The sequence below is a fragment of the Crocodylus siamensis genome, chromosome 3 (genome assembly GCF_052110815.1).
Source record: "Crocodylus siamensis isolate JL-2025a chromosome 3, ASM5211081v1, whole genome shotgun sequence".
Taxonomy (NCBI): domain Eukaryota; kingdom Metazoa; phylum Chordata; order Crocodylia; family Crocodylidae; genus Crocodylus; species Crocodylus siamensis.
Window position 1 is genome coordinate 14,303,471 of NC_143397.1, and position 13,413 is coordinate 14,316,883.

At 44.6% G+C, this 13,413-nt stretch overlaps 1 protein-coding gene across 2 annotated transcripts in view; it reads right to left on the reverse strand.

The window, feature by feature from the left end:
* Nucleotides 1-13,413, reverse strand: part of MYO5B (myosin VB) — a 403,624-nt gene that overhangs the window by 84,155 nt on the left and 306,056 nt on the right. For both annotated transcript variants that reach the window (XM_090037780.1, XM_090037781.1), the window contains exons 19-21: nucleotides 12,956-13,167; nucleotides 7,188-7,344; nucleotides 2,460-2,699 (exon numbers count right to left, since the gene is read on the reverse strand). In XM_090037780.1, coding sequence (XP_089893906.1) covers nucleotides 2,460-2,699; nucleotides 7,188-7,344; nucleotides 12,956-13,167 — 609 coding nt within the window. The remainder of the gene's footprint in view (nucleotides 1-2,459; nucleotides 2,700-7,187; nucleotides 7,345-12,955; nucleotides 13,168-13,413) is intronic.

Sequence of the window (13,413 nt, forward strand, 5' to 3'; positions counted from 1 at the left end):
AAACAAGATGTCTCTACACCTTGAGCAGTAGAATTTGCTGCAATCTTTTTTGGTCAGCTACCAAGTCTTCTGCTTTATTCACTGACATTTTTAAAGTATGCTAACCAATAATTTCTTAGCATCTGAAAAAATACTGAGATCATTTAAATCAAGGAAGTTTACAAATAGATCCCAGGTGATGACTATGAAAGATTGGCCGGACCTGCACATGAAATTTAAAATGACCAAATTAAAATAACAGTACATCTTACACAAGAATGCAAGATTGTGACTGGGACCATACAAAATAAAGCAATCCCAACTGGTTTCATCTCATGGGCTACTTGCAAGTGTACCCAATGTTTTATTATACTAAACCATTCATAAATAACGGCATCTCCCTATGTGACTGTATCCTCCTTGTTGACGCATTTTCCCTTGATCAAGACATATTTCTCAGAACAGGCATTCAGTGTCTGTTTGGGGATTTGCAAATGCCTCCATAGACCATCACTGGTTCAGAATATTTTCAGTTCTAACCCATTATTAAATCAACTACCCCGAACAGTGTCCTGTAATCAATGCCCCAAGGTATCCCATTCAGTCAATCAAGACCCATCCCATTTAAGTGCACCCTCTGGACTGATCAAAAAACTCACAAAAACAAATTTCACAACCAAACGACCTAAAACAGGACCTGAGCAGTTAGCAATTGTAATATGATGTTCCCTCCCTACCTGCATAGTTTGGATTTTAAATTGACCAACTATCAAAGAGGAATGCTTTGAAACTATACAATGAAGAATATAAAATGAAACAGTTGCCAGCAGAACATGCCTCAAGACGAAAGAAATCACTCAAAAACACAACAGCAGCAACTACCGTATTTTTCGGACCATAAGACGCACCTGACCATAAGACGCACCCAGTTTTTATGGCAGGAGAGACTATGTGTGCCGGTGGCCGGCCACTTTTATTGCCGGCTCCCGGCCACCGGCACGGGCGCCGGCTTCCGGTGTAAACAAGCGGCGGATGTCCCGCTCGGGCTCCGCCGCCTCCGCGGGCAAGCTCCGCCCCGTCTCCCCGGGACACACACCTTCGGACCATAAGACTCACCCTCGTTTCCCCCCACTTTTGGGGGGAAAAAAGTGCGTCTTATGGTCCGAAAAATACAGTAAGTGCCCAGCTCTTTTCAGGCTATGCATCCACACCTTGGAGGAAGCTGTAAGGATTCACAGATTTCTAGGGTCAGAAGGGACCTATCAGATCACTGAGTCTGAGCCCCTGCTCTGGGCAAGAAAGAGTGCTGAGGTCAAGTGACCTCAGCCAGATGCTTGTCTAATCTCCTTTTCAATACCTCCAAGGTAAGGGAAAGCACCACCTCACTTGGAAGCCCATTCCTCATTTTCGCAGCCCTCACCGTAAAGAATTTCTTTCTGATGTTCAATCTAAATCTGCTCTCCTGCATTTTATGGCTGTTTCTAGTAAGCCTGAAGGGCGCCCTTGTAAACAGAGCATCCCCCATTTCCTGCTGACCCCCTTGATGAGTCTGTAGACAGCCACAAGATCACCTCTCAGCCTTCTCTTGCAGAGGCTGAAGAGATTCAGGCTCCTCAGTCTGTCTTCACAGGATCTTACCTGCAGGCCCTCAACCATACAAGTAGCCCCCTCTGAGCTCTCTCCAGGTTATCCACATCCTTCCTGAAGTGCAGCACTCAAAACTGGATGCAGTACTCCAGTTGCAGCCTGCCCAATGCTGCACAGAGGGGAAGAATCACCTCAAAGAGAAGGATGAACCATCTCTTTGCCTGTGGGGTGAGATATAACTACTTTCAGAGCTAAATGATACTGAACTTTGGGCTGGGGCTCATTATATATTGTAATAAATAAAGCCTTTTTTGTCATGTTAATCCTGAAGTGTACTAGCTAAGATCCCATTCTTGGTAACACCAAGGCAGCACAAGGCCCTTGATGTCAACTGACTTGAATTCTACCTTTTGCATCTTTACTTCCCTTCCCACCCCAACTGTGGTGAGGGAGGAACAAACCAGACAGACCTTAGAGTATGTCTTGAGCCAGTCATCAAATATGTTTTGGCAAACCCAGGAAAGGGAGCAACTTGCAGGGGTCAGGACCTTTTATTGAGAATGTCATACTTGAAGCATCTGGATCTACTTGCTCAACAGCAAACATCCACCATAAAGTAATATGAAGAAAGCAGCACATAAGGTAGGTACATCCCATGAGAAAGGCTTTATGGTGAATTGCAAAATGAACCTCAGCCATAATTAACTGGTAGTCAGTGGAAAGGTGTAACGTACTGCCTATAGCAGTTACAATTTTTGCATGTTGCTAAGGCATAAGCAAATGCAGACCTCTATTACATAAAATGAGAGCCAGGTATTAATATATTCCACCTGCGTCATATAACAAAAGACCTACACAGAGCCAAGCTTGCACCAACAGAGTATGGGACATACCTGTTCATCTACCTTCCTCTGAAGTTGAACCACCTTGTTCTCCATGCCAATATTGAGTCTCTTTAAGTGCTCTGCTGATCGTGCTTCTATCTTCAGTGCCTTTAGCTCTTGCTTGGCCTTCATGCGCCTGTAGTAGCACTGGAGAACCACAGTGGCACACCTGAGGCGCAGAAACTGTTTACGGGCCAGCCAAGCCCGGGCATGTTTCTGTATGATGGTAGTTTTGTGCTCCAAGAGTATCTAGGAAAAATAAAGTGCGTTAATTCAAGAGGCATTAGCGAAAAAATGAGGATACACTGAAGCATAGAACAAAGCTGCTCTGGGTTGATAACTGTCCCTATCAAATGAACTGAATAGCACAACTCCATTTCCTAGGTCTCTCTCTTTCACCCCAAGTTTTAAAGTAGCAATTCTTCAAGCCGACATTTTCTAAGAAAATAGTCACAAGCATGATAAATAATAATCTAATGACTGCTATTTTAGAAGGTCTTTATACTTTTTCACATTTTCTCTTTTGAATGGCTCCTGTAATTATGCTATCCTACCACTTAAGACACTAAAAGTACTTATTCTCACATGACCACATGGTGCCACATTCCCCTCCTGGAAATTGCAGAAGTGAGACACAAAGATCAAGGCCCAAATCCACAAAGGTACTTGAATGTTTCAAAAGCTCAGACACGTTGCATCTAACTTTCAGGCACCTGGATTAAAGTATGGCATCCATACCCCCTCAGACGGGTGCCTGAGCTTCATATACAATACATGGTGGGAGAGTCAGGCATCTCAGACAAGCCTGGAAGGGTTGAGCCAGAGAGGGAGCATGACTGGGTACTGCTAAAATACTCATCATGGAGAGGGGAGTCCTGGGTTTTGGTCCCAGTTCACAAGATCAGTTTATTTAAAAGACTGTGACAAGGCATGTGCAAAACAGAACTGCAGGTACCTAAAGGGTTTCACAGGTTGTAGGTTCTTGAGATGTTCTAAGCCAGATAACCCCTTGTCAGTGAAAAAGGTAATTCCTTTAAATGCAAACTGTTTATATAACAGGATTTTCCCTTTCAATTATGGCTTGGGACCCTCTTCATTTACACAATCAAAAGAATGCTTTGAAGAGGCTGGACTAAGGGTATAAGGAAGCTGTAGCAGCAAACAGTGTGCTTCGAGAGAGAAATCTCTCTGACACCATCCTCTGTTGTTCTCAGGAAGCTGGGAGAAACAGATTGTCTCCCTTCAAGGATCCTGCTGGGAACTTTGCTGGTCGACAAATCACTCGAGTGCCTTGGAACGGGGAGATCTCAGCTCGCGCTCTCTTTTTCCCTCTCTCTTTTTTTCTTTTTCTCTCTAGGCATAGCTTTCTGAACCTACACTGTATTAGTTAAGCTTGAGCTAAGTTTTCCCAAATACTCAGTTAAACCAGGGTAATATTGTAATTGTTTTTGTTTGTTTTCCCTTGCATGTCTAGTACTACTAGTGCTGTTATACATTTCATATACTTAGCAATAAATAACTTTTATAGTCAAATTGGTGGTAACCGGGTGTATTTTTCCTTCTCTACTTCCCTTTCCCCAACTTGCTCTGCAGCAACGCTTCTTTTACCCAAGCCAAAGATCCCTGTGAAGCCCAGAAATATTGTGGGGCCCGCTCATCGAGAGGCTACCACTACTTGGGACGTGCTGAGTTTGAGACACATAAGGGGATCAGTTTGTACAGGGTGACTGACCCAGTTTGGCTCAGGCCTGCCCTAATGAACTGAATGCTGGCCCATGAGGGTGTCAGCTGGACACCGAGCCAGATTTGGAGGTATTCTGTTCACCTGTGTGCTTGTGTCTGACTGCAGTGTATTGTTACCTTAATGAACTGATTCCTGGCAAATAAGGGTGTCAGACTGTACATGCCGATCGAGAGAGAGTTTTGGTGGCTGAAGGAGCCCAGCCTCACTGAACCCGAGTCCTGCAATATAGCTCCGCTGGGGGTCAGGACTTGCAGAAGGGAGAGATACAGCTCCATACAGAAACACAAGTAACACAAGCAGCACATTGACAGCATTACAAAGACCTTAAAAACGTATCCCTAATAAATGATCACATCCCGATGTGATGGGCAAATCTAGTAACACACGTCTCTGGCTAGTGCTAAACAACTGTATCATTTTTCCTCATGGAGCATTTCCTTTTATGAATGTGGAGTTTGAGCCAAAGTCCTTTGACTTGGAGAGCTTTGGATGAAGTTCCTCATGCTCACAAAAGATAACAGATTTCCTGTCCCGATGCCTAAAGCCATCCGATTGCTCACAGAGCAGATACAGGACATACAACTGTCATCTATGTACCTTTACTCTGACCTGAAGAAACAACTAGTACGTTTTGAGTTTGGTCGGTTCATTCTTGATCTCTTTCCTACACCCCCAACAGATACAATTTTTTTTCAAAAACCCATGCTTGAACTGCTTCTATGACGTACAAACCGTAAATGGACTTCTTTGCCCAACTCCTTTTCATGTGTTGTACACGCCCACCCTGTGACCATAGTTTCATAGTTAGTAGGGTCGGAAGGGACCTGAGCAGATCATCAAGTCCGACACCCTGCAGTGGGCAGGAAAGAGTACTGGTGATTATCTGGCTTCCTTTTGATGACCCCCAGGCTGATGTTTAAAGGCTGATGTTTAAAAATTGTACCTCTGCTATACTAATTTGTTTTATCGCATTCACTGCTTTGTAGAGTCGCATGGACTTGCCAACATATGGCAAAAGTCTTGTTACTTTTTCAAAGACACACACTGGTGACTAGGCTTTGATTTTTCTGAAAGAGACTCAGTTTTACATTATAAAGATTATTTTTAATGCAGATGTTTAATAAAACAGTGCATGTGGCAACATATCACAATATGGATAACCTGTAAGCAAAATTCTGCTTAAAAGGTCACGTGACTTTACAACCAATTTTCTTGTACCACTTCACTCCTACAAACTTTCATCAAGTTTAGTCAAGTAAAACTTAAATTTTCTTGTACTTCCAGCTAATTTTTCCAAATCTGATCTTTAATACATCAGCCTTCAGCTTCAAACAGGAGCCCCAAAGTTTTCCTAGACTGAACTAGGCTGCAGTCATTTAAGAAATAAAATAGAGTCCAAAGAATTAGGACTGCCCGGTTGTCCCCGGAAAGCAGTACTGCACAAACTTCATACAATTTCTGTAACGTCCAAGGACTTGCGTATACTTGAAAGCTAATCTAGAATGAGGGAGCATGTGAATTTGAAGCATAACTCTTCTGAAACAACCTTGTGCATAAGCAAGCCCTTGGCCCCGACTTGCAGCCATCCTGTAAGTTTGAATCTTGCCTCATGAAGAGAGACTGCCAATGATGCCAAGTTTCATCAAGTATATTGTGGTCTAGAGATGTGGATGGCTAATCATAATGAACTAGTGAGAAAGCTTCTGAAGTCATTTTGTGACTTAAAATCAAGGTTTACGCTAATATTTTCAGAGGATGATGGGGGAATATGGGGACAATGCAGGGGGATAATGCTGCAAAATATGGCTTTGGCTACAGATCAGGATTCTTAACTGAACTATTCCAGTTTCCAGCAGGGGTTGGCAATCTGTGGCCTGTGGGCTAGAACTAACCCACAAAATCATTAGCTCTGGTCCATGGATGTGGGGCATCAGCATTTGGCAGGGCAGGAAGGCACCTGCCTCTGACTCAGGCTGGGTCATTCCAGCCCACGGCCAGAAAAGGTTGCCTACCCCTAGTTTACAGGTATTCAGGTTCCAGAAGCCTGCTTTGTACCAAGTCTCCAACACTTAATTTTTGCGGTTTGAGACCAACAATAGATGATTAAAAATTCATGATTTTGAATGGTGCTAGAAGAAAAAAAAGCCCTAAGGATGGACACCCCCAATCTATAAAACCACTATTTCACAAGCAATAACAAGGAAAGTTTCCATTCCTGCTCCACTGCAGGGGCTCAAGTGGAGGTCCGTTTCAGAAGATAGGTCAACCGATTTAATACTGAACCTCTTCCTGAAGTTGCTCGGGTTATTTGTACCTTTGTTCATTACCAGCAGTAAAGAAGCCTTTTGTCCTGTGGCTGCCTGACTTTTGAAATCTGGACTGAAAACAATCAGTACACTGCAAATAAGCCATTGACTCGCCATCAAGGACAATATTTTTTTAATGACTACCAGGTGAATATGAATTTCAACTCATGGCTTTGAGGTGGGAGGTCTCCTATGCCATTGCCATCTCCTAAGCCAGGCTAGTCTGCTTTTTATAATGTATTCTGGTCATCAAGAACTTCCTCTCCTTTGGCATCTGCATTACCATGTTAAAATGAAGCAGATGACTGTAGTACATTCAAACCGACTAAACTTTCATCTGTGCTTGTGTTAGATACGCTTGTAACAGCTCAAACATGAAAACTGTTCCTCAGGTAGGTTTTCCCCTTGGGGCTAGATGACATTTATAGATTTCCCCTATGGCCATCAGCTTCCACTTACGAAACTAACTTCATTAAGCTAGTCCATCAGGGTACTGCCACCCAGCCGTTCGTTTGGACACTGCTGCAATATTTTTAATTAACACTTGTGAACTTGAAGTACTAAAAGCTCTGAGTTTGGAAAGAGATCCCAAAGCATCCACAATAAATACATGGCTGATCTTTCTTCCTTTCAGGTAAATGTAAATATGTAACCCCAACATGGAAACATTGTGTGAAGTAGCTATACCTTGTGGTAAACTCTCCTGACAAACATGCCTCGAGCAAAAGCTTGAATAGTGATAGTGGCCTGGCGGATATTCTGGAAAGCTCGAAAGATCCTGAGCATTCGATATTGTTTCTGGAAGATGATGGCAGCTCTTGTTTTCCTTAGGTGGTCTGCTAATCTGTGAAGCACACGGTGGGGGGGGGAAAAAACGGTATAAGGGTCACAATTCCAAATATTCATGACACTTAAGGATTAGGATCATAAGCTTCCCTATGAAATTCAACTAGAGATCAGGCTCAGACTGGTGGCAGGGTCACTGTGGAAATAAAGGCTAGGAACAACACAGCTCAGAATAAAACTAATTCATTTCAATCGGGAAAATATAATCTATTAATGCAATTGCCTTCATCGCTTCCTGACCGGTAGTATGCTGGGTCGGTACACAATCCTTTTTCTATGAATTGTTTGTTTGACATTGAGAGAGAAAATATCCCAACACCAAACCTGGTAAAAAGAAAGCGTATACATTCTCTCCCATTAACACTGTATCAGGGAATATCAGATATGTGAATGTTATATGCACAATTTCATTTTCTTTCCGTTTTTAAGATTTTTCGTATCATCACCTTTTCTTTTGGTTTTTGTTTTTTCCTCAAATTACCTGAAACTCTAAATTATGGAAGTTAGCTGCTTCAGTTCCCAACTAAAAATATCATAATATAGTACAAGATATCTCTTGGCTATTAATGCTTTCAGCAAAACTGCAGAAAATCAATTTGACTTTTAAATCCAATGTGCACTGGTTTGACAACATTCATGGAGCAGAGCCCCAGTGATTCCTACACAGTGAATAATTTGGGACGTGGTCTTTACCTTTGTGTGCTGCTGCCACTGAAAACCTACTGGATGCAGTTACGCACACTTCATTGTCAACTCTCTTAATAAATATCCTTAAAACCACGGTTTAACTTGATAGCTAGTTTGTTTCACTGAATTTACAACATATTCACTGTTCTCTGCATGAAACAAATGGACATTTGCTTTGGTTTTTAGTTTTGGTCTTAAGTTTTACTGAACTTTTTGCCAAAATGTTAAAAAAGTCTGTGTTGACCCATGCTTTCCACTCTTACAGATCCACAATCTGTCACAGCAGCCCATGAAAACAAAACCCATTAACAGAGAAGAAGGGGGAAAAGGAGGTTCAACAACCCCACAACAAGAGAATGAGCCCAGCATGAAAGGATGGATCATAACATAGGAAGTCAGACTAGAGGTCTATCTAGCCTAGACTCCTGCATCAGACAATAGCAATGGATTGGTAACAATCAGACAATTAGCAATGGATGCTTTAGAGTAGAAATAAGAACCAGAGCTTACAGGGAGTGATCCATTTCCCATCAGACTCAGGTTTTGGAATGCCCTGAGCCTAAGGTGACATCCCCGACTGCCGTGCTTAAGAGCCACTGAAAGACTCCCCCGCCCCCCCCCCCCCCCCCAATACACATTTTCATAGCCTGTTTTGAACCCAATATGCTATGACGACTTCTATAAAATCCCCTCTGGCAATGGGTTCCACCCATTAATTACGCAATATGTAAGAAGTAGGGGTGCACAGATAGAGAATTTTTGGGCCGACACCAATGGCCGATTTTTAACAGGCCATATTGGCCGATTCTGATCCAATCCCAATATGCAGCCAGGCAGCATAAGGAGTGGTGTCTGGCTGGTGAACCTGTTGTGGCGGAAGAGACCAGGGGGAGAATTGAGGCCCCCACAGTGAGGGAGGGAGTGGGGGTGGGGCAGGGATAGGCATTGCCCAGCTGGGGCGAAGCAGGGGATAGAGGCATGAGTGGTTCATCTGGGGAGTGTGGGGGGGGGAATCAGCTCCTGCTGCTGCGCGCACTCCAGGGGAGGCATGAGGATCTGTGCAAGACGAGGGCAAGTTGCCTCTGCGGGCCGGGGCTGCACCAAGCTCTTGCTGGTGGGGGGGTTGGGCCAGGGCTGCACTCGGGCTGGGTGGTGGCGGTGCTGGGAGGGGGCTACGACTGCAGCCACCCCAAAATTCACCATATCCCCCCTCTCAGTGCTCCCCTGCCCACCCTGAGTGAAGCCCTGGCCCAACCCCTCCACCAGGAAAGCTTGGTGCAGCCCCAGCTGCAGCCTACAGTGGCAGCCCATCCTCACCCCACGCACAGATCCAGGGCCTCACACCTACCATGCCCTCCCAGGGCCTGTGCAGTGGCAGGAGCCATGCCCCTGGACAAGCCGATCACAGCTCCATCTCCCGCTCCACCCCAGCTGTGCAGCGCATGCCCCTGCCCCAGCCCCACTCCCTTCCTCACTGCTGGGGCCTCAATCTGCACCTCCACACCCCCTCCTTCCCTCACAACAGGCTTACCAGCCAGACAGCTGCTCTCCACGCTGCTGGCCACTTGTGTGCTGCGCTGTGGCTGCGCACATGCACAGGGCATTTATTGATGGCATTATGAGCCACATCAGCCAAAAAAACCAATAGCTGATGCAGTCAGTTTTGCTCATCAATGCCGATCTCATATGGGACCAATGTATCAGTGCACCTCTAGTAAAAAGTGCTTCCTTTTATTTGCTATAAATCTGAAATCTGAGAATTTCAAAGGAGGTGGGGTTCTCAGAGAAACATGGTGGGTGAAGGGACGACCTCAGCAGGAATGGCATAAATGGGTAACCCCAGGCAGTAATATCCCACCCTCTCCTCACTTGTTGTAAGCAGCTGGGATATGTACAAGGCCTCAGTAACAGTCCTCAGAAAGGCATGATACACCATCCTAGTTTGGTTTCTTTTGTCAATGTTTCTTTTCAACTACCCTGTCTCTCAGAAGTCTGCTCCAAGTGTGCCCTATGAAGGCACTTGACTACAATATGCCATAGCCCTGTGGCCTGCAAGTCCTCTTCAGTATGCAAAAAGGAAGTGCAACCCTAATGCTATAGGCTGCATTTTGGTTTTAAATCCTAGCTAAGCCAGGCAGTTGGCATCATGCCACTGCACTCCTGGGGATGAAGGGTTTTAAGGCCCTTCACATTCACTGTGGGCAACAGGGAAGGTTTGGTAGCTCTTTCCCTCAGCTGATTTTTCACCACAGGGCCACAGCTTTGTGGAGACCTCACCATCAATACCTAATCTCTGATATATTTTTTTTTAAGAGGTAATGGTAAGGCAGAGGGGTAGCTTTCAATTAGTTTCTACAAAAGGCAAATTAATATAAAATAGTTTGTAATCAAATTATGCATGCAGAAGATCTCTAACACAATGAGGCAAAGTGAACTACTACACAAGTCACTCAACCTTTTCTCCTATTGCTGAGTTGCTCTAATTTGCGCTGGTCTAATAAAAGACATCAGATTTACCCCAAGAACCTTGTCTGCTACTGCTGGAGAGACTCTCATGTGATGTACTTGGCATTTAAGCAAACCACCAGGACAGAGACCAATCATTTGTACCTACACAGCACAGGGCAGAATGGGAGACCTATACTGACCAGGGCCTTCAGCTACTACCCCTACTACACGGACACAAGGATAGAGGTTTGGGCTGCTTGTAAATAAGAAGCACCACCCGTCCTAGCTTTGCTCATTACAGAGGTTGCGGTTGCTTTATTCTCCATGAGGCAGTTACATAAAGACAAATAAATTAACTGAATTTAATTAGGAGGACTTGAACATACTTTTGCAATATTGTGAAATTTGTAGGAAATTAGTTTGTCCCATTTGAAGGAACAAAGAAATTCATCCCCCACTGTCTAAATTAGTTGGTAAAAATCAACACCCACACAGGAGATCAGGAGAAAAAAAGGCATGGACTGGCTGTATTTAAAAAGGTAAAGACACCTGTGGTGTAAGCTTAACCCAACAGGCAGCATCTTGCGTCACTCAAGTAACACCGTGTGTAGATGAAACGAGAGGCGGGCGCACGCTACACTTTAAAATGGGCTAAATGCTTTTGCACCGCTTTAATGGTGTCAGTGTTTACATGCCTTGGCGGCATATTGTGCATTAATTCCAGCTGCTGTAGGAAATTCAGTAGCGCAATACGCCTTAAATGACTTGGGGTGCAGCAAACAAACTCCTTCAAGGAGTTTTATTTTGCTCCCCCTACAGCCGTGGAGCAAAGCACCGGGCTCCGTGCAGCTCCACAGCCCTGCAGGCAGCCTGGCAGCAGCCGAGGAAAGCAGCTCCGCCCAAGAAAAGCGACAAGCCTGATCTTTTCTGTACACCCCCCGCCCCCCGGAGCCTGCCTTAGCTCCATGGGGGCCCAGTGCTTCCCCCCGGGGCTGCAGTGCCCCCCTGGACTGCCTGAGTCATATGCCTGTGGGCAAGTGCCACTTGGGGGGGAGTCCTGCTGCTGCTGCAGAAGGAAGCACCAGCCCCACCACAGCCCAGGGCCCGCTCTGCCTGCCGGCAGCTTGCCCTCCCCTTCCTACTGGAGATGCAGGTAAGTCAGCAGGGTGTGTGCACGACACAGGGGTTTAATCAGCCCTAAAAAGAAGCAATGTTTTTTAAAACCCACCGCTTCAACTTAGGGCCACCGTTTCATCTACACACGCCCAGAGTTAGCTGGGCAGTAGTTTATGTAGCAACACTCTTGAATGGCAGACTCATGCTAAGCAATAAGCAGTGTAACTGGAAATCTAAAGGGAATCTAAACTGAAGAAGAAAAAAAATTGCCATTAGGGCATGACACCCATCGGTTCTGGACCTCTGCAGCTAGCTGGGTTGGGCTGGAGGAAGTGAAAACAAACAGAGGCAAAAGAAGTCCGACACCCTTTAGCCTTGAGGTCCACTGTTAGTCGCATACAAGCCAAGTTGCTTGTTCAGTGGTGCACAATGGGATGGAAGAAGACTTTTGCCATCATGCCACTTTGCTTCATTTCTCATTTAATATCAAAAGCCTGCACTTTGAAGCAGTGTTATAAATGATGATAGCAGTGATTTGTCAGGTGCTAAAGCAGTGTTAGGGAGGTTCAGGTTCTCAGACTCAGCTTTGTATAGATTTTTAGCTAAACTTTTCTATGCTCTAAATAACCCCATCTCCAAAATCACCTACCAGAGGAAATTACTCCAAATCGTTAGAAGAAAAAGAGTAAGCCAAGCTTAAGAACAACCATGGGATAACAAATTGGGACCTAACTGATCTCCAGGAAAGGAAGTGTGTACCAGCTAGTCTACTGGAATTGGTCAGCAAAGGCAGAATCCAAATGCCATTGCTGATAATAGGGAATTGCCATTCAGAGAATATGTGATAGCTTTATTAAAATTTCTCAAAGTACTTAGAGAATGGTTAGTACCATTTAGCTTCAGCCTATGCTCCTGAGAGGCTGGTAAGTCAGGAACATATGTGATTTATTGGTGCCCATAAATATCTTTTGCACTGGTGTTCAGAAAGAAATCGGGCCAAGGAAGTATGGCTCATCTACTTTAAAATCACAGGGAGAGCTGAAAACATAAGGCAGCAATGAATCCTAGGAGTGACTCCCAGGGCACCATCCTTACACCCTCTTATACCTGGCATATGCATATAAAGAACAGACCATGTTCCAAGGCACAAAATGGTTAAAAAACACTTTTGTAATCCTTGGGTGCTGCAAGAGCTGAGTACCTCTAGTCTGGCCATTCAAAAATATTAAGTGCCCAGGTTTCATAATGCTGCCAGGTTATCAGAAGTTTAAATAGTTCCCATAAAAACAATAGCTAGAACTAGTCCCCACTCTACAGTTCCCAGATAGTAATAATTTGCAGACCCTCCTGAGACTTACCTGCGAGCCAGATGTCCCCGTGTATACCTCTGTATGGTTACTGCAGCCTCCTTCATCCTTCTGTACTTCAGTCTCTGCAACCAGCCCCGCACAGTCTTCTGAATCATAATAGTAGCAGCTCTAAATTTATCTGCCCGGAGTTTCTCCAGATATGCCACCTGGCCTGCACGGAAAAAGATCTTGGTACGTCCAAACTGGAACTTGTCAGGATCCTTTTCAAAAGCATAAAGGAAACTTCAATTAAGACAAACATTTTCAAGAGGAACCTACATACTTGCTCAGCATAAAGCTGCAACGATTTGAATAAAAGTTACCAGTTAAATGACTGAGTTTCATCCTTTTAACCCTACTATCCTGACTTTTATGTACTTGTATAACCACTGGGGCAGGTTAAGGACCAAAACCTAAATATCAACAAAATAAGTGAGAGATTTGTCCCAGTGCATCAGCAGACACTA